The sequence below is a fragment of the Channa argus genome, chromosome 11 (genome assembly GCF_033026475.1).
Source record: "Channa argus isolate prfri chromosome 11, Channa argus male v1.0, whole genome shotgun sequence".
NCBI classification, from domain to species: domain Eukaryota; kingdom Metazoa; phylum Chordata; class Actinopteri; order Anabantiformes; family Channidae; genus Channa; species Channa argus.
In genome coordinates this window covers 24,407,916-24,429,212 of record NC_090207.1, presented here as the reverse complement: position 1 = coordinate 24,429,212, position 21,297 = coordinate 24,407,916, and the positions used below count along the sequence as shown (strand labels likewise).

Genomic DNA, 21,297 nt, shown 5'->3' with positions numbered 1-21,297 from the left:
TTATTTAGCCAATCAAAAGAGTGTCACCTTCTAAGACTCAGAAAATTAATCTATTAATGGTTTCTGTGTTGAAATATTAACCCCGTCACTATTTTGCATTGGAGAATATTTTTGTAAGGAACTTACTCAGTGGGAGGATTGTGTTTTATTGCAACATATTTTTGAAAGATTGAAGAGCTACACTGGCTGGAGTTGGTTTGTATGTTGTATGTTTGTGTGTTCATTCACCCACATTACTGATGCTGCCTAATCGAACTATCATGTGAAGGGGTTGGCACAATGCAGAAAAGATTTATTAGCTTTTTTGTTGTCCATCCAACCATTATGGCTCCCTGTGGTCTGACCTGGAAAGGTCCAGGCGCCAAATAGCTCCGGCTCCCCTCCCAGGTCTGGGTAAAGAAGGGTGCCCGGGTCTCCCTATTCTAGGCGAGATACCAAAATTCCCAAACTGCCATTTCATAAGGAATTATATGAACTGCACCTAGTCTGGCCGCTCGTTGTTATCATGGAAATTTCTTTCATACTATCAACAATATTTTAGTACCCAGCTCTATACACACACAAATCCCTATAGCCACATCCTGCCCACCTTTCTGTGTGTGTGTGTGTCGGAGCTACGATTCTCAACTAGCAAATGACACTTGAAAAAGCAGAAACAGCAGCACTAACAGCAACAGAGGGAGTGTGGGAGCACAGCCAAAAAACGAATAAGCTGCAATTAAGAGAGCTGGATTTTACTTTAGGTAATTAATGTCGTTTTGTTTTGTGTACTAAGGTTTTCTGTCTAGCACATACTATACTAGTATGTGAGTGCACATCAGAGACGCAATATCACAATGTCTCTCCATTGTTACATGAACATCAGCTTGAGTTCTGGTCACTGGTTGCCAACAACCAATCGAATAAAAACCAAGCAGAAAAAGATGAGGCTCATTTCTGACAGTGGTAGTGTCATTGTTTCCTACTGATGACATATAGTAAACCATGCTGTACTGTACCAGGCTAAATTTGTTAGGAACTAGTTACAGGGGCACGTGCAGCAAAACAGTGTCGGACCTACAGTAGACACCTACAGTACTTGTACGTGGAATTTGTTGGCAATAAATAATTTAAAATAATAGTGCCGCATGGTTAATATAATCACTATCGTGATGTCAGCCTGTACAATCATACAATCCCAAAAGGCTGTAATTGAAATTAATACCGTATGTACGTGTGTCACTGTGACAACCTATTGTCTTGGGCCATGACAAAGATATGAGCAGCCAGTGTCTGTTTAGACAGTGTGGCCTATGTGCTCATGTGACATTTGAGTGTGCAGTGGTGCCCAACTAGCAACACTGTTGCTAAATCTAGTGACTTTTCTGACCCCTTTGAGTGACATTTTGGTAAAAGGTGACTAGGGACAAATCCATCAACTTTTTCTGGGGAAAGTCACTAATAAATGTCAGAGTCTTCCCTTCTGAGACTCCTGCACTCTTCACTGTGTGCACAATTCTAAAACCTGTAACTTTGATGTTTGGATTCTATAATAGTTTGTAAAACACTCCTAATAATTGCATTTTTGACACACTGAGAAATGTGTGGAAAACACTGTTTCCCGCAGCCTAATTTTTCAGTCATGCTGTACACACTGACCTCTCACTGAAATCTTCAGTGAGACACTTCAGACTTGTGTGTTAAGGCCGAATTTTACTTCTCCGTTAATACACATAACGGACCGACACAGAGAAGGGAATGATGGGTAACCGTAGTCCGCAGAGGCTCCGCGCACACCTCCCACATTTTAACAACCCGTCGTTCGTATATACGCATCAAACACACTGAGTGGATAATTTCAGGATAGACACGAAAAGACGAAGAAAGGAAAGGTAGAATGTAACTTGTCATATCTGTCGAGCTGTCAACCTTTAGTGTTCTTATTTGGTTTCATTGTGCTTTGATAAAAGACAACACAACAGTATTTGAAAAAGGAAAAAAATAAGAAAAGGCTGGGTTTGAATGCTTACTACATTTCACATGGGAAAACAAACTATTTGGTTAATGAAAACTGGAATAGTGTCACAATTTACCACTTGATCTTTGAAATGACCACTCATACTATACTATCTCTCAAAATATTCAGAGGTTGATTTAAAAACAACAAAGGACAGGACATTGTAGTTCTCTATGTTTATCAAATACATCACAAACTCATCTGAGCAATGACAGCAGAGAACTCGCACAGGCTTCACACGTCATTGTAATTTTGCTCAATTCAGTTCAGTGCACCACACATCAGCAGAGCATCCTGCCAAAGAACCATTCTTGCAGGGATTTGGAAAAAAAAAATAAAATTGCATTTACCTTTACAAACACGGTGTTGTGAATTGTAGAACGTGTTCATTTAATTTCTTCTTCCGGATTGTTTCTTAATTTTCAGCAAATATGGGGTTTGTTAAAAAGCAATACTCCCCCCTTGTGGACATGTACATCTAGCATGCAATTATAAAAGAAACACCTGTGCCAACGTATCGAAACGTCCACCTTGATGTTTACATGTATCCATGGAGAAGCATAATTCTGGCTTTATATGTAATAAACACAAATCCAGACAATGTCCAGAACTGATTTCTGTGAATATTATATGTTAACAGTTTTTGTATTACGGAACTTTCACCTTAACAAACGTTTTAAGTTTGTTAAGGTGATTTAATACAGCAGTGATTTAGTATTTGCGATAATGTTTAATTGACATAACATTAAAAAACTTGCTATCTTTGGCTTTAGTTTTGGGGTGTAAATGTACTTCCCTCTGACTTTCCTATATTAATATATTTCCCTGCTTCCAACTCTTCCAGATGACAATACATGGAAGAGTTTTCACTGGGGGAGCTCTGCAATAAATCTAGAAATAGCTAGAAAGAAGCATGAATGAGCTGTGAATGGGCCAAATAACTTATGTCCATTGTTTGCCTATTCAGCCAGATCTTACAACCCTAATAAATAAAGATACAAATAAATAAAGAAATGTTCTGGGCAGTAAAGGAGGAAGATACACAGAGGGTAGATGTGTGACCCTGCCCGTGGCCACTCCCACATCTCTGTATATTTACAGGCAGGCTGTGTGGCAGATGGTCTCAGTGAGCGCTGCAGCCTCCCCTCATTCACTATAGGAGTCCTCTAGGTGTCATGATATAGGTGTTAGTTTCCAGAAGCCCCTCACAGGTGGTAGTCTGGGCTTTGATGTCCCAGCTGCTATGGGAAACTCAACCTCACCCCTGGGGGTGGTGGTGGTGGTGGTGCAATAGAGTCCTTCATTTAACCAAGTGATTCGCAGAAAGTCAAAGTCAAATCTCCAATCCTCTAATCTCTTTTCTGTCCCAGCTCCTCAGAAGAGAGTCAATATGTAGTTATGTACTCCACTCGGTGTCAACAACGCGGCGCTCTGGGAGAGAGTCACGACCTAGGAAGCTTGTTTAAACAATGATGAGTGCAGTGATGAATGTAGCGCCGTGCTCTGATGGACATGCACGGCGGAATCGAAGGCGACATTGTCTCCTGGGGCCTTTCATCTTGGCAGTATGCACATTATACATTCTGATCACAGCTAAGGTAATGACCCTTGGATGGACTGAGAGTCTCTCCAGGGGGGAAAAGGGTTTTTTGCACGCTCTTCCCCCCCCGCAGAGAATCACAAGGGTTTCCAGCTTCCTATGAAGAGTCAGAGTTTCAGTGTTTATTCGCAGCGCTCTGCTTGAGCAAAGACACCCTGCAGAATACACACATTAGTGTTAAAGCCACTCGACAGTGTGGGGAACTAATGAAATGCAAACAGCGCCGGAATTATGCCTGTCGTGCTGTTTCCGTATTTAAGGTCAAATTTAAGAACAGGCAGTTGTACTTTGAAAAGACATGTTAGGTGTGTTTTCACTGACCTCAAAGAATGTTGTGGTGGACGGTGGTCAGCTGTGAATCACTGTGTCTTTTGACACCTGTCGATCACAGTCAGCTTGAAATTTTCCCCACGCTGAATCCTGTCAGTGCGCACATACAGCGGTGTATGTGTAGTCCATGATGTCTTTATAAGCTTTACAAGCTGCTGTTCCCTTCTTTTATAGCTTCCTCGCTGTGTCTGGTTTCTTCCACTGCTTCTTTTTTGAAGTATTTCAAACTATTTCAGGCTCCAACCTGACAGTATCTGGTTTCAGCCACAGCTTTGCTTTTTCAAGTGCTTATTTTTTTTCTGTCGCTCTGTGTGAGCAGAGCAGTGTTTACTGTAGACACCCATATTTCTCCCCGCGGTCTGTTGTGCTTGTCATCTCGTCCGAGCTGTCAATCACTGTCTGCATCCTGGCAGGCCAGAGAACATGCAGAGAGCCGGATCCTGACTTTCTCAGGCAGTGTCCAGCCCCAATCCCTGCCCACCCTGACAGATAGAAAAAGCTGCTTCTTGTGTTCTTGAAGCCTTTTCAAAGGCTCATCTAAATCTTTTGAAGGTACAGTTTTGCTTAGGTCAGACATATTCTCTTTGCCTCTGAGGCTTTATGAGTGCTTGTATTGTAAAATAATTCCCTCGTCCTTGTGAGGCAAAAACAACTCTCCCTCTTCTAGATCTAATGAAACTACGGTGCAAAAAAGGTCCAGATGAACATTTATTGTTGTCTAGAAATGCTTCTATTTGACTTTATAAAGTATCAGAATTTAGACAAATACATTGCAGGATCAGTAATAAAACGTGAGGGCTAACACAGTAATCTAACATAGATGTAGCTGTAACATGGCTTCCCTGTTCAGATTCCTGGAGTCCAGGAATTTTTGGAAACGCCGTCCAAATCTAAACCGTCCGCTCTTATGGCCCATACATCTAGATGGACACATCGCTCATAGTTTCAGTCCAGAGCACACACCTCTATGTCTCTGCCAAGGTGACATTACACGCTTACAAGTGCTGTCAAACTGAGATCAATCTTGATCTAAAATGTTGGAACCCTCCAGAGGTAGAAGGATTCATTTATCCATCTATAATATGATGTGGACAATGACATTCCCCCCTGCGTTTTTGCCCTGTGTCATTTATGGGGTTAATAGTTTCAGCCGAACCTCTCATTACAACAAATAACTCAACTTTAAAAGCCAAGTAGTTGTGGCTATAGACTGTGCTCAGCAGTGTAGGATTACAATAAATTGTGTCATCGGTTTTTATTTACCTGAGATGCATCAAAAACATTTAAGAAGACAATAAGCTAATTAAGAAAAACACAATGTTTCTGTATTTATGTAAAACTGAAATATATAAATCTTCATTTATTTATTTGTATTTGCCTCATGTTTCTACATTTTGCTGTACGTCAATTTGTAACCTTTGTAAAATTGGTAATTGTTTCGATATTGGTTAAATATTCCAGCCTTCCCTTAATTTTCCTGTGGACAATGTTTAACCTTAAGGCAAATTGTTCTTTCTATCTGTTGTTATGGTATTTTTTCTCTATATATCTAGAATGACAATACTTGCATCAGTACAACAGCAGAGTTGGTTCATCAGTGTTTCATTTGACAATAAAATTTCTATTTACTAATGCATTCCAGTCTTTTCCATTTTGACTTTTAAAAAAATAATAATTATTAAACTGCTGTCAATTAAACTCAACATTTCCTGCCCAGGTGTTTCAAATTATCTTTCAAATGCTTCTAGCAGCTCAAAGGGAATTTCCTTTCTTGATTTGCTTTTAACCCAAGACATTTGCAGTTGCATGTGGTGAAAAAGTGTAGCGTTTTATTGTCAGTAAATTAACAGCAATTTAAAAGGGGCAACAAAGAGGATATTAGAAATAATGAGTGAAATCAGTCATTCTGTTTGGCTGAATGATGGTAACTCTTCAGCTGATGGGTTTAATGAACAAGTACACAGTGAACACAGGTCAAGAGCTGACAAGTTTTCAAAAGTGTGTGCTCTAATACTTTCGAGTTTTCGAGTTAGTATAGGAGCAAGTAAAGGTACATTAGGTTCACAGGTTTACAGATTCAACATCAGTTCCAATTTTTATAGAAATCTCAAGAAAATCTTCACCATAACTATAAATACATTATATATAGATGCAGATCATGATTACCATATAAAACATGGTAATCTCCCACAACAAATACATGGAAAAAGTATCAATCAAATCTTTTGTATTTTTAAGAAGTTAGTCTTCTGACGTTTAATATATTTCAATCATAACATCTTCTGAACAACCTACTACATTAAATACATTTATTTACCTTAAAATATTTTACTGAATTTTAAATAGTTCCCCAAACACCCTGTTGATCAAGAGACAAATATATTCACAAAAAAGTTAGGGATATTCAACTTTTGTGTGAAATTTATGGAAAGTCTAAAGGGTTTATGCTACAGAAATATTGTATCATGAAATGGGGTTGTTTAAGTACTATTTAAGTAACTGATCCATGGATCACGTTGTGATTTTCGTGGTTAGTCACCTTGTTAGAGAACAGCATGCTATGCAATAAGTACTGAAACACTGAACAGACATGTGCATTCAAAAGTTTAGAGAAGGTCAAATTAAGTTCACCTGTAAAGGATAATAGTGCATTTTAGGTGGATTCCAAAACTCTTAATATCGTCCCTCAAAAATTAGCATAGAGTTGATTCTACAGAACTTGTTTAAAATCACTCTTTATTTAAAACCATTTAAGGCTTAAAGTGCCCAGTTTCTAAATCCAAAATATATTTTTGTCTAAAAACTAAAAATGTTTCAAATTTCCTATGTTTTGCCATTCTTTGTTTTAGTTTCCTTTATCTTTCTCTTGCATATCCCACCCCCACCCCCCGCTATTAACTCTAACATATGATTCAAGAATCACTGTCTTCTGTAGAAAAGCATGAAAAACACACAAAAATGATGCAGCTTGGCAAAACATAGCCCTGTTTCTGTGCCAAAAGTGCTTCAAGCAAGTATATTGCTCAAATCATTCTGTGATTTTTAGGCATTATTTTTAGTTGTCTGAATAGGACTCTCAGTGACAAGTGACCAAATAGTATGGTGAGTTGTTTCAAGTGATTAGCCTTGTTGCTTACTCTCATTTTCCCATTCAAATGGGCTGTGGAACGCTAAGACGGGAGTTGAAGTGCTATGAAACTTAGTTGAATGGTCATTGCGATTGTATTTAAAATCAAGGCACAGTGCATTGTAATATGTTTTAAGACAGATAGGTTATTAGTTTAACTTATTATTAGTGTTTCCCAGAGCTTTTCTTTCAGTTAAGTAACTTTCTCAGTCTTTGATTAAGATGATGTTTGGCTGAATGCTTTGCAATAAAGGCTTTAACAGTTAAAAGGGGCCCACAGCAGATGAGAGATGTTATGGATAATATAATCAGAAGAACTCAAAAGTCTTTGTGGATATTTCATTGATGCACAACGCTGCATCTTTAGAAGCCTGTCTGATTAATGGAATCCACGCACCCTATAAGGTGCTTGCATCAACTTAAAAATGGACAAAAGCACAGTGGGACAAACAGGTGGGAGACTACAAGCAAATAAAGGTGAAGCTAATGGACCGTGCTAATGTGTGCATTTATTAAGCCTGTTCTGCCACTTTTGCACGGCCCTCTGGATCCTAGAGGACTGAGTCATCACTCACTTTAAATAATGCGCCTCATCTATGGGCTCAAGAAGCTGCCATATAGAGCCCTTCATTGTGATGACAAGTAGAATTAAGAAAAAAGGGCTGCTGCCCTTGGGCACTTCTGTAATGCCGCCTCTGGACCCATGGTTCCGAGCTGCAGGCTACTTAAGGACCCAGTAATCTGTTCCTTGTCTGCAGTTTGCAGGAAATGTATATGCTCAGGCTCAACACCGTTGGGTCTCTCTGTAGGGCCAGATCAGTCCCGCTGTTGACATGACAGACAAACTGACCGTGGGCTGAGACAGGTAGAAAAAAAAACTCGTGTTGTCGTGAAATGAGATGGTACCTGCTTGAGGCCTGATAGGCTGAAAAAATGAGTATATCACTCCCTCGCCCTCTTCAGGTCGAGGCAGTAATTGGGAAATTAAACTGGAGTGTCATTTTGGAGACTGTCAAGACAATTTAGTCTTTATGAATGATTGCATTGCAAGTAAACAATCAGTTGTTCTGAGGTAAATCATGTGCCATTTAAAGCAGGGTTGTTATCCAAAGGCAGCACAGTGAGAGAATGCATTTGGATGCTCTCAGTGGGAAATAAAGCCTTAACTGCTGTTGTTGGCGCCGAGCTGCACTCAGCAGGCTGCACTGTTGACATGAGTCAACTTTTGCATTTTCTTACAGGAAAAAAAACGAAAACATAATGAGGAAACCGTCTGCCTCATAGGATGGAATGAGTACGAGAATGATCAGAGAGAAGTAGTCGATGAGGAAATGGGGTTTGGCTTGTGTTGATGTTTTAGAATGTGGACACATTTTAAATGCAATAGGAAATGTTTTGCATATCAAAGGATAATTGCGCTTTAACTTCAATCAAATATTAAAGGTAATATTTTTGACTGTTTTCCATGTCCATGGTGTAAATAGTTAAATCAAATGGTCTGGTTATAGCCAAGGACCCATATCTAATAAATTTCAAAATGTTCTTTAGGAATATCAGGACTCTCTGTACCAGCTCAGTGGTCTCACTTACTAAAATAATCAAGACTTTACTTACAAATCTCCCAGTTCAGATGATCAGAATAGTTAAGTATGTCATCTTTTTTTGTCAGTCCATATGACATATGGCTCAGTAGATCTATACCTGTCAGTAGGTACAGTATTTTATGAAGTGCTATCATACGTTGAACCTTTGTTGTCATGGTTACAGTTCTAAATTCATCTAGGTACAAAAACTACATGTTCGCTTTATGGAAAAGATTGTGGATAAAGTTACAACATGAACTTACTAGTGTCTCTTTGTTCCAAAGTCCCGTGTTTTGTCTCCAACCCCTTCCTACCTACATAATTATGTCACTGACTGACATTATTGCTCATATGTACTACAGCTGCTGACCGTCACCAAACTGCCACAGGTATCAATCATAATAACTGTACCAGCCTAATAGTAGTATGATGAACCTGAGCTCATCTATCATAGACGTAAACATTTTAATAAAACTTTATTAACTCAGAGTTGCCTCCCATTCAGGCCTATTATTTGTTCTTATCTCACCAAACATGTGGCTTAGTAATTAGTATCTACGTATCATACCATGGACCTATGTATTATGTATTATAATACAACTACCAACCGACTGGTAGAGAATAGGTGCATTCTGAACCATAACAGTGGACATGATAATGACCATTAAATGACATCTTAACAGTCTAAATGGATTTGGGTGATCCAGCTTGTATTTAATCAACAGAGCACACAGATGCAAGTGTTCTCTCCTCTTAGATCTAATTTTATGTTTTTAAGTCTCAGCTCATTCTTTGGTATATACTAAATCTGTGAGCCGTAGCCCACAGATTCAAAAATAACACTTAAATCTATATTTGTTCTTCACCATACAGGCAGCAGATTGTAGTGAATCATAAACTAATCCACTTTAACACCTTTATGCATGTTTTCTTCATACTCAACCTGGCACTTTAAAGTCAGTGTGTAAAGTTACAGCTGCTGCTTCCCCCCACAGCTATAAAACACATCCCATTCAAGGGACCTAACCTTCCCAAATCAATGCCCAGATCTCCAAACCATGGTGACTTATACAAGCTTAGAAAGCTTAGTTGAGGTGTCCTTCTCATCTGTCATGATCCCACCTGCTCTTTTTTATGTCTTTAAAAAAAAACACACAAAAAAAAACAAGCAACACCGCTGCTGCCACCATTGTCTGGCAAGACCTGTTTGCTGTAAGCTGCTTTTAATGAGCTCACTCCAACTCGCCGGCAAATCACACTGACTTTTTCACCTGTGCTGGAACGAATTCCAGCAGCTCGGCTGTATAGCAGTAACTTGAACTTAAGGTGCCAGAGTTCACTGGCACTCAGAGGGAGTCGGACCTGGAAGTACAAGCCCTGAGGCATGTTTTGTTTGCAGCCCACCTCTTTTCATAAGCTCCTCATTAGTTTGTTGTTTTTCATGCAGCAGCAGAGGCTCAAAGAGAAATGTTAAGCACATATAATGGCACTGAGATAATAAACAGAAAAATGTTAAATATGGAAAGTCCTGTAAAGATCACAGTCGGGAGTTTTAACAATGCATGCAGCGAAAAAACAAAAGCGGCCACAGTGTGGATTCACCTTTTTTCTTATAAGCACAGATCAAGTGTGTGAGATTCATCGAAATATCTTGCATCAGTGAAACATTAGTGTTCCAGTGTTACTGCATACATCTAACATAAAAGGACACACGTGAAGACAACTGCTACATTCCGTAAAAAAATACTTGCACCTGTTTTTTCCTTCCCTCTTGGGCAGTGTGTCTCACTCTCTGTGTGTTTGTGTGTCATGATGTGTTTAGTGTCCAAACACTGGAAGGCTGTGAAATCCTCTTGGGCCCAGAGGTGACGTACGGTCCTCCAGGCTTGGACCTCTTGTGCCCAGTGGCCATGACCATCGCTCACTGTGCTGAGGTGGATGCCGAGAACTGGAACATCCAGCTGAAGAGGAAAACCCAGGACAGCAAATGGGAGGTGAGAGCTGCAGGCCCACATCTGTCAAGTACGGTGCAGGCCAGAGTAGCTGGGCTCAGACACGGCGTTTGGCCCCTCTCGGTTGTTTTTCCTCACTTTCTTTGCAGCTAAATGTGAACAAGGAGGTAGGGATGGTGCACCCACCTAATGGTTGTACTTCCACTCGTTATGTTTGCAGTACAAAGATCTCGAAAGTAGACCGTAAAAGTCGTAGAAGTACAAGTACATTGATTTTTTTGAACTAAGTAAAGGCCAAAAAAAGACTTCTTTATAAAAGTATTCGTCCATCCAGCGTTGCAATATTGAAATTTGGAATCAGTGCACCATAAATAACAGGCTCATTCATTATTTTTGTCTGAATCAGTATTTTAATGATTTCCACCCACTCACCACCTGTCTTACTTCAGATGAGATACAATATTAAGACAAGAGGAATTACTTGTATAATATGTGACCAATATACTGTGTCTGCTCAGTTGTTTACTTGCCTCAAAATAGCATCTTTCCATGCAGCTTTAGTTGCAACATATGGACCTACAGGCCTGGTTAAATGCCCACATTGCCAAGGCAATTAAATTAAAAATCAAATAAAGAGCAGCTATTGTATCCACACATCATAATGATACTTGTAATCTTCGCATCCCAGACACAAGGTTCAAGCTTTTTCTAATTAGCTAATGCAACTCCTGATTACAGCATATTGGAGCCTGCCACAGGCTTTTCTGTCATAACCCTTAAAGCTGCACTAATGAATCAATTCTATACCGACACTGGCTTAAATTGTCTTGTAATAAAAAAAAATGATGGCTTGAAGTGACAAAATCATAGACAAACATACTCACAACGCAGTTTACCCTCAGGTCTAGGGAGCTTTTACCGGTCTCCTAACTTTTTTTTGTTACTCCTGTGGTTTAAATTAATTGTTCACGCTTTGTCTCTTGTCATGTTACATGATAATATGAATGAATACAGTATGTAAATGTATATGCACACCTGTATGGGTAAGCATAGGTCAAAGGGACCCTGATGTGTAAACCTCCCAAATCACAACCACATGCTGTGCAGAGCTGCACATTGAATGAGCTGGATGGTTAATGTAATAAAGTCAGGAGATAGAATTAAAACGGAGAGAAAAAAATAAGCGGTATATAAAGAAAAGGAAGAAAGTGGAGGGTCAAGATCAGTGACTTCTGAATATATTCACATCTTACGTGTTTTATTTTCCATTTAACATTTTAAATGGAAAATTATTTACTCCTCAGAGTAAATAACACTTCTTTACCCTTTTCCACTTCCTGTTTAATTCAATTCTTCAGTTAAATCAGGTTTGCTAATGGTGACAATGCGTATATTGTGCAAGTGTAACAGAAACACAATAGAATTATACTCCTGCATGTGGGCAAACATATGTGCACCATAAGTCAAAACTAGGCTTCATCAATATCCATTGTCCCTGTTTCCTCTAAGACTTCACCATTAACTCACTTTCACTTACTTCAGTATTTGTTGTTGTTTACCTCATGCTAATCTAAAGGTCAAAAGTTCCCTTTATTCATACTTGTGTAGGACAGTAACTATAGTAAAGGGATGTTAAAGCTATTTTCCTTGACTTAAGATCGACTCTTTTGTCACCCCCTGTTCGCTGACCTTTATTATTGTGCTTTATGTGGTAAAAGGTCCAGATAGTCAGAGTGACAGGTGACTGGTGAATTATGTGTGAGCCATTAAGGACCGTTGGGGGTTTGAGGGGGAGCCGATTAATCCATCCTTATGTCCTTTGTGGGTCCACCGGGTGACATAAGGCCAAAAGAAGGTAACGCTGCCAGGCCAGCAGGAGGAAAATAAAGAAACAATTACAGCGCGTAATGGCCAGAAAGAGGTAAGGCTGCTGTTATTCAGTGGGGGTGGGGGTGAGGGTGAGGGTAAGTAGGGGGAGAGAGCCCGTTAGATGAGGGAAGTATCGATTAGTGGATCAGGAAAGACATGGCACAGTGAATTTAACCATGAGGAAATCAGCAGGAGAATCATGGAGATTGTTTCTGAGACCAACACACACACACACACACACACACACACACACACACACACACACACACACACACACACACAAACACAAGTAATGCATCATTCACACCTGACCTAACCAAGCAGCACAACTCTCAACCAATATTTCGCATTTCTTGTTAGCCTCGCTCGGATGCTTTGCAGCAGGATGCATTTTTTTTCCAGGTCTTTATGCGTCTGTGTTTTTATTCCATGAGTGTCTTTCTTTTTGTTTCTGTTTCCCTTAAGTGAGGAAGGTTGCTTTTACAACTTTGGATGAAGTCTTGAGAACCTAATCCCACAACCAAAGGCATAACAAGATCCAATCCCTGTTGTCACTTTGTATTATTCGCTTTTTTTTTTTTTTTAATGCAGTAACCACCAATGTGATAACAAGACAAGTAAGAGAGGGGAGAAAGGTAAAGAGAATATTCAGTCAGGCGGTGATGCAAATGGAAATCTGACATAAAGTTTTGGGAAGCTAAGCATGGGTCAGAATAATGAACACCGCAGGTTTGCCGCCGGCTGTTGTGGTGGTTGTCAGCACTTAAAAGAGCTTGTTATTAAGAGGAAGAGCAGCCAGATTCGCTTGCTCTCTACATTCTCTGCTTTTGCCCTGAATAATGTTAGTCTAGGTGATGGATATGCAGCCTCTGCATGTAGCTCCATCTTACCTCAAGCAATGACTAACATAGGAGACCTTCATTATCAGTCCTAATTTAATTTTAGCTTAGTGGATTTGACAACGTAAAAATGTCCAGTATATAAGTTATTAGACTTTCAGTTGCTGGGTTTTGTTGTCCATTTTGAATTTTGAAGTAATCTTGGAAGTTTTTGATTTCTTTTGATAGTAACATGAAGGATAGCAACATAAACCAAAACATCAATGTTCCATTCACGCCATGTGATTCTTATTTCTAATTAGTCTAATTTCACATATAATCACAATAATGATAATCATGTGACCACGTCAACTGGAACAGATTGGCCCGATCAGTTTGTATTTTTAATCTGAATTAGAGGATCAGTGTAAACCTTGAATAATCTGAGCCACAGGAATGTTTTTGCCATGTACACGCTTCAACACTTCGATCGTTGAAAAAAACAACAACTTTTATTTCAATGTTTCTGCAAACATGTGGCCGTCCCACTGGGTGATGAAACAAGGACAGAACTTGAAGTGAACTTGCTCAAAGGAGGATAAAACTGCTTGTTTCCAGCAGATTAAAGGCTTCACAGTGGTGCTGAAGCACTTTGTGCATCTCAAAATAAATAATAAATCATTTTCTCATTAAATGCTTCGAGCATGTAAATGCACATCTTATCTGACCAGAGTCCATGTGAACAGCTAAGTTGGAATCTCTAATTAAAGTGATTTCAATCTGATTGAAGAAATATTGCAACCACAGTGGTACTTTAGCTCAACTCTTCGAAAATGCTGGTGTGCTCCATCCTGCTGCCTACAAATTGTACAACTGACATTTTTTTAATCAGCGTTGCTCCAAATTTTGCACAGTATCCATTGTGCAAGATTTGTGCTATGAATGTCATTCATGCATCAATTGTGCATCTCTGAAGTATTGCTCTTATTTTTTTCTGTTGTTACTGATTTATATGACTTTTAAGCGATTTGACTCAGACCAAAACCCACCCAACTTTTACAGGTTACAGAGTTTATTAAAACTTCAAAACTTTCAAAGTTTGTAGTTGGTGTTACAGACAATTTTAGACTTCATCAGTGTCTCCTCGTACGTGAAGCTATTAAGTATGTGTGTCTCTACAACAGAGAAGTGCTGTCAGTCCCACAGTTTTTCACAATTTACTGCAATATCCTAAAATGTTGCCACAAGGCTCCTCGCTCTAAAACTGTAAACATCAAAGCTTGAGAAGTTATAGTTTTTAGATTTAATCCTTAGCTGAGTAGAGCATTGGATAGAGCACTGTAAAATTGCTGGGTGGCTACTTTTTTTCTTTTCTTTCTTTACCAATATAGTGTATTTGCATAATAATAAAATGTCAACTTGTGCTACTCATAGTTCATACAGTCACGGTAAATCTGGAAAAGGAATTACTTTTTAGCTTTTAAGCTGCTCCTTTGCCAGAGAAATGTGAATCTGTGCTATGCCAGGGGATTGGAGTTTTATAGATGTTTGGATTCACATGGACAAATATAGGGCCTGACTGGGAGCATGCAAAATGCAAACTGTGTAGTAAGACTTTTAGACATTTTGATCATGCTAAAGGTGATGATCATCATGCTAAAGGATAGAAGCATAAGGCTGCCGTTGCTGCGTATGCTTCACCTCTCACCCCAGGCTATTTTACTCCAGGTACCAATGTGGGAACACCCGCTACCAGCTGCAGGACTCTTTCATCTGCCACCAGATAAACAGTCCATGTCCATGTCCAGACATGAAGCTTTACCTGCAGATGTACTGTTCATGCTTAAGGTGGCCGATCCTCACTGTTCGTTCAAGTCGTGAAGACACAAGACGTTTTTACTGCTTGTGGTGAACGCATGCATACCATTGGGCTTGGTCCTTACTTTTAAGAAATGGACCTTGTCCCAGGTGTCAAAGCGAAGTCAAATGGTTTACATCATCCTATGTGATAAGAGCCTGAACAGCAACTTACAGGCTAAACAGACAGACATGCACATCAGGCTATATGATGGCACCAAGGTGAAGACTTCAGTGAACTGGGCAAACATGAATTGGAAAACTGTTGGGAAATTCCATAAGGACATGCAGAAATATGTTTGGAAGTCATAAATTAGCATCGACTTGTGTGGGTTCGTATCCATCCTACACAGTGTGTTCAGAGATGGATGTAGGGCTACTGTTTGAGAAGACGAAAGCGGCCTCTCTAGTTGTTCTACGATTACCCTGCCATGTATGACGACTCTGTGAAAGCAACTGGATGCAAAACCCCTTTGCTTCAGTGTTGCAAACAAAGACGGATTGATAATGTCAGTGTATCAGAAACAGGATTGCAACAATGGCCACATGTGAAACACTACATTGATGCCCTGGGAGAAGGTGAATTAACAAATTCAAAAGTCAAGTGTGGCTCAGTTGGTAAGGCCACGTGTCGAAGTGTCCTTGGGCAAGACACTGAACCCCGAGTCATTCCCGGTGGGTCAGGGGAGCACCTTGTGTTGTGGCTGTGTGTGTATGAATGGGTGAATGAGAAGCAACATTGTAAAAAAAGCGGTAATATTAAAGCAGAACTATAACCGTCCATTTATTTATTTAATCAGACCAAACCACGCTGCTCTTCTTTTCTAAAGACGTACAAACTGAATAAACATAAGATTAAACCTGATAATCTCTTATTTAATATTACATATAGTAATGGTGTTTGTGTGTACATGTGTATACTGTACACATACACATATACACACATACAGATGTGGACGAAACTGTAGACATTGTGGGAAATAAACTAGACTTGTAAGTTGCTTTAGATAAAAGGATTTGGCACAAAAATTTTAATTTGTAAATGTTAAGGGATTAAAAAAAAAATGCTTTTGTTTCGTTTTTTATTTATCCAAATTATTAAATGCTACAACAAATCAAAACAAATGTTCATAACTATAAGTAACCACAACTGATTAAATTATAGTTATATTTTCAAACTGTAATTGAATTGCACGCTTTAATCTTGTAATCAGTCATTTAGCCTATTGGACAAATTGGACAAAAGTAGTCACTCTGTTGTTTGGTTTGGCCTTTGTTGTATTATTTATAATCTGATGAATCAAAACTAAAAGTAAAGTCTGATTTAGAGCAATGTTTTAAATCATTTTTTTGTTGATGTTAAACATGTGGATGCAGCCGCTTGTGATGATGTCATTTGAGAGTTTAGGGAGTTTTGACAAACTCAGGGATTTTGAATCTGTGGACACCATCCTGTATGAGACAATTGGGACGAAACCATTATTTCTCAGGATGCGGAATGTGGCGAAGGGTCTGCTTGTTATTTCACAAACAGGCCAGCTTCAGGAGACTCACTGTTGACCTCGTTAGGTCTGTCGGAGGCATAAGCGAACTAGAAATCGCCAAAGAGCGGCTGTGTTCAGCTGTCGGAGCTAGATGTACATGAAGGAAGGAGAAAGAGCGAGCAGCATTCTATTGATCTCAAGGGAAAAGCCCTCACTGATGAGCTGGGTGATTTGAAAAACAAGAGGGCTACAATCGATGGCGACATCTGTGCTGTTGAGAAATCAGAATGAAGCAGAAGCTACATGCAAACGGACCTTCATCACCAAATCCGACAGTCTCCACTGAAATGCAAACAAAAAGAGATTCCGTCTCTCTGCTGGAGACAGAAAAGCAAATGGATGAGAAGCTTTCACAAATACAGAAAACAATGAGGCTTATAGTTGGGGGGCCTCTCTTCTATTACTGTCCTGTTCTGGTTAACGGTAACAAACAAAATTCTCAAGATTTGCCTCATTTATTGTGCCAATGTATAAACAACTTAAGCATAAACAATATTTTTTAATTAGTTTTTTAATAAAACCAAATAGGTTGTCATTAATGTTATTTATTTAAATTCTTTTTATTATACTTGCAGACTTTTCACGAAATGTTCGGTCAAGGAAATGCAACGAAAAGTCATGGAAACCCATTAGTAAAAATGTGTATGAACACACAAACACACACACTCACACACACACACACATCGGGTTTTAACTAAATGATATCAGAGCGGCTACTTCAGTAATCTCACAGTAGAAATATTAATCTTGTGTGCATTGCTTTGCACTGATGAAACTAAAGAAAAGAAAATGCTAAAAAGACTGAATCAGCATATTTTATATATTTTTCAGTGCAAACTTGAATTGAGATTGTAAGTTTTTATTGTAAGTCTGTAAAGTCCAATCTACTGCTACAACTTCACAACATCTGGTTGGTGACACAATATCTACACAATCTATCACAATATCTACAGTGGCTTTTGTTTGTATATTTTAATGTTAAAAATGCCAAAAAAAAAGGTTTCTGAGTAATTCCATGGTGATCATGGTCAATGAGCATGTCAGCTACAGTAGAAGCATGTGTCCCTGCTGTTTTGTACTGAGAAACAAAGCACAAAATGTGGATAAAGTCATGGCTGAGAAAAATGAACTGTCATGGCTTAGACATTTTTTGCAACACAGTTGCTGTTCCTTTCACATTTGAGGTCATAAATTTCAAAGATTTCTGACCTTTACAATTTGATCAGGCCCCGTTGGGAACATTAAGATGATGTCAGAAGCCCCCTCAGACCACAGGGTCATTTAGACCTATAATCGATTTTGACCAGCCTTGCACTAACAGCCTAACACTGTTCACATAAGGGGAATTTGGTTGATAACTGTGGCTCACAGTGGTTGGTGGCACAGTCCACTCCACTCCAGTCTTGGTGATCGAGCATTCCTGTGCTCCTTGTTTTCCAACTAACCCTGTAATGATTACCTGCATCAGGTGTGTTTAGCATGGTTCAGGTAATCAGTACAGGGTATTGCAGGGTTAGTTAGAAAGCAACCTGTTCCTTCCAACAGCATTAGATACATTACTAACAGATAAAGAATTGAATGCCAGATTCTCCCTATTACCAGTAGGGCAACTGTTGAGCAGCTAAATCAACTTCTTATATAACTATATTGAAATCAAAGGATACAGTTATTCAAAGTCAAAAGCAAACTACTGTGAATACAAAAACATCTCTGGTCAGTACTGCAGCCACAATGATTTTGCATAATCACAGTCATCCAGTTGTCATGGAAATGCACATTTGTTCAGCTTTTCATTTCTCTCTGAACCCAAGGTTAAGCAAGCAGTATCAACTAAAGGAAGGTTGCTTCTGCTGCCAAAGCAGAGAGAACAATTACAATCGTCCTGTGCAAACTGTGTCTTTAAGAGAAGCCATGAATGCCCTATAAGGTCCATCGGACCAAAATGTTAAATTCACAGAGCTAATTAATATGGTTTCTGTTTTTCTACCAAACAATCTCTGTCGAGGGTCATGGTGGGAATGAAAGAAACTTCAGGCAATTAAGATGCAGCCATAGTCACCATTAATTAGGCTGATAGTGTGGGAAAAAGAGTCTGTGCACTGCTTTAAACCCAGAGTTACGGGGTTTTGTATCTCTGGCAAAATAATAATTTAAGCAAAGTAATTCTACTCATTTATAAAATCGTGGCTCTATGCTCTTAACTTTATTTTTTAAAGCTGTGGACTCTTTGTCCATGTTGGGACCATGTTTAAACAGCGGCGAAGTGGTGTCTTGGTAGGTGGATAAACTGCAGCTTCAATTAACCTGCTGTAGCTTCACAACCCCCCCTACTCTCCCAGACCCCTATAAGGAACTTTACTGAGTGTTTTCAATGTGGCCAACGTAATAACACTTCGAAGGGAACAACTGTATGTATTATACTTTTCATATACTGTTTTTAGATACTTTCATAGATTAATATTTTCCATACAAAAAAATGCTGATTATTATTAGTTCTGAATTGTCAATATTAAACTTGATCAAACTTGCACAGTTGATAACAATAACAGTAAGAAAACTCAGCTACATGCATTGAAACACTAACTTAACAGTTTGGAATTACAGCACATAATGTGCATGCTCATTTATCAATGTTCTAAAAATCCAAATTGATCAGTAAAACCTGCAGTTTGAATGTCTTGGATAATAGGCTTATGGTGATATGTGTAACAAAAATAAGTTTTTATTAAAGGCAAGTCTTTTAACATCAAAACAGGTGAGACATCAATGTATAGAAGAAATAAATGTGAACTTTGGTATTTTCTACATTTTGTAATTTGTCTAAAAGACCCATAGAACCACTAGACCAGCAGTCACTAATAGGCGGACTCCAGCTTTGGGTCCGGATGTAGACTCCATCTTGTCTGGAACCAACATATCATAAATTTTTTATTCAGTTTTGGTGGACATATTTCGATCGACGAGTCTTTTTTTTGACATTTGTTCTACACCTCTACTCAGCAACAGGGACCTCCTACCTGTCTCTGATTGGCCAGTACTAAAAATTGTAAGTCAGAGCGTCATGGCTTGTGCTAAATGGCAGGTCGACAAAAAAAACTGGGCTTTTAATCTGGAATGGACCGAGGCGTACAATTATTATTATACCCATGAAAGTGCTTTTATATAATTTCTTATTTGTTATTATATTTGTTATTTGTTGTAGCCCTGCAGAGTCCAGAGTTTCACAGAAAATAAATATTATTGAGAGATTACCCTTATTCCTTTATTTGAGTTGTTGCCTTCACACAGTGTAGATGCTGATACAAAGACAATTGCAATATATAACTAAATTATAATGCAAATTAAACACAATGATGCTATACATGAGGATACTATACTCTATCCAGACTTCCTTAAATCATGACTGACCCGAACTGATATTAAGGTTAAGATAACACCAATGTTTAATTCACCAAGTACTTTCTGATTATAGCAAGACCATAGTATCTTATCAATATGGTAGATTAGCTCATTTATCCCGGCAATGTTTACATGAAGTGGTTTTGTACTCTGAGATTCCAAAAAAATGGTACTTTTTAAAACACACAACTATAAATTATCAAACTTCAAAAACCCTTTATTTGTCCCTATGGGGCAATTTAAGGAACACAGAGTAGTATGGTAGGATATATGTATATATATTAGGATATAAATATAAACTATAAGATATAGTATAACAAAAGCAAGAAGGTAAAATGGGTGGTGTAAAATTTGAAGTGGAAAACTGTGCATATATTACAAGATTCAACTTGAGGTGCAAATATTGTGCAGTATTTCAACAGAGGCATATAGCAGCAACATTTGAGTCATTGTCACAGCAGTCCAGAGGAAGACAAGCCCCGGTGGGACCAAGTTGAGGTGTGAAGGGGTCCGGAGAAGGTGTAGTTAACAAGAACCCTTGGCGACTGTTTGGTGAGAAAGTTGATTATACACAGGATGAGCTGGTCATCCAGGTGGTTTCCGGGACCCAATATTGGGCTGTTGGTTAAAGAGGAATAGATCTTGATGCGTTTGGTACTGACCCACAGCATTAGTCCAGAGACTTTCCAAGGCGGGTCACGTCTATCACATATTGAATACCTTTCAATGACAAAGCAGTGATTGAAGTCCCCCAGAATGAATTTGGGAGAGTCGAGTGATAAAGTTTAAAATCTGTCCAGTACTCTTTCGATATTGTCTGTAGCTGTGCCTGCATAAGCTTTGGGATGAATGTCAGTTGTTCATCTGTTTTGTTAAGCGCACATTAGCCACAGAGGGAAGTGGAAGGTGTTCTCCCGTTTGAATCTGGCTCAAACTCCACCCCTTGGAGTTTTCTTCTGTCTCTTGTGGGAAGATTCCTCTTGGTTAGGAGAGTGCTTTTGAAGCAAGTAGCTGTATTGAAGGTCTGGTGGAAGTAGTTAAGCTGTAGCAGAAGGTCTCTGGAGGATTTGACGCGCCGGCCGCAGGCAATACTTGTGTCCGTTTGCTCTGATAAACACCACAAAGTGCAAAAACTGCAGAAAGACGAAAATCCTCGATAATGTTAAAACTGTGATCCAGGTATCTGCGAGTGCAAGGCCACATGCAGCGGGCACAAAAACAA

At 39.0% G+C, this 21,297-nt stretch overlaps 1 protein-coding gene across 4 annotated transcripts in view; it reads left to right on the top strand.

Annotated features, from left to right (window-relative positions):
• The window catches only part of unc5db (unc-5 netrin receptor Db), a 202,604-nt gene that overhangs the window by 153,200 nt on the left and 28,107 nt on the right, over positions 1 to 21,297 (top strand). For all 4 annotated transcript variants that reach the window (XM_067521862.1, XM_067521861.1, XM_067521864.1 and 1 more), the window contains one exon: positions 10,459 to 10,630. In XM_067521862.1, coding sequence (XP_067377963.1) covers positions 10,459 to 10,630 — 172 coding nt within the window. The remainder of the gene's footprint in view (positions 1 to 10,458; positions 10,631 to 21,297) is intronic.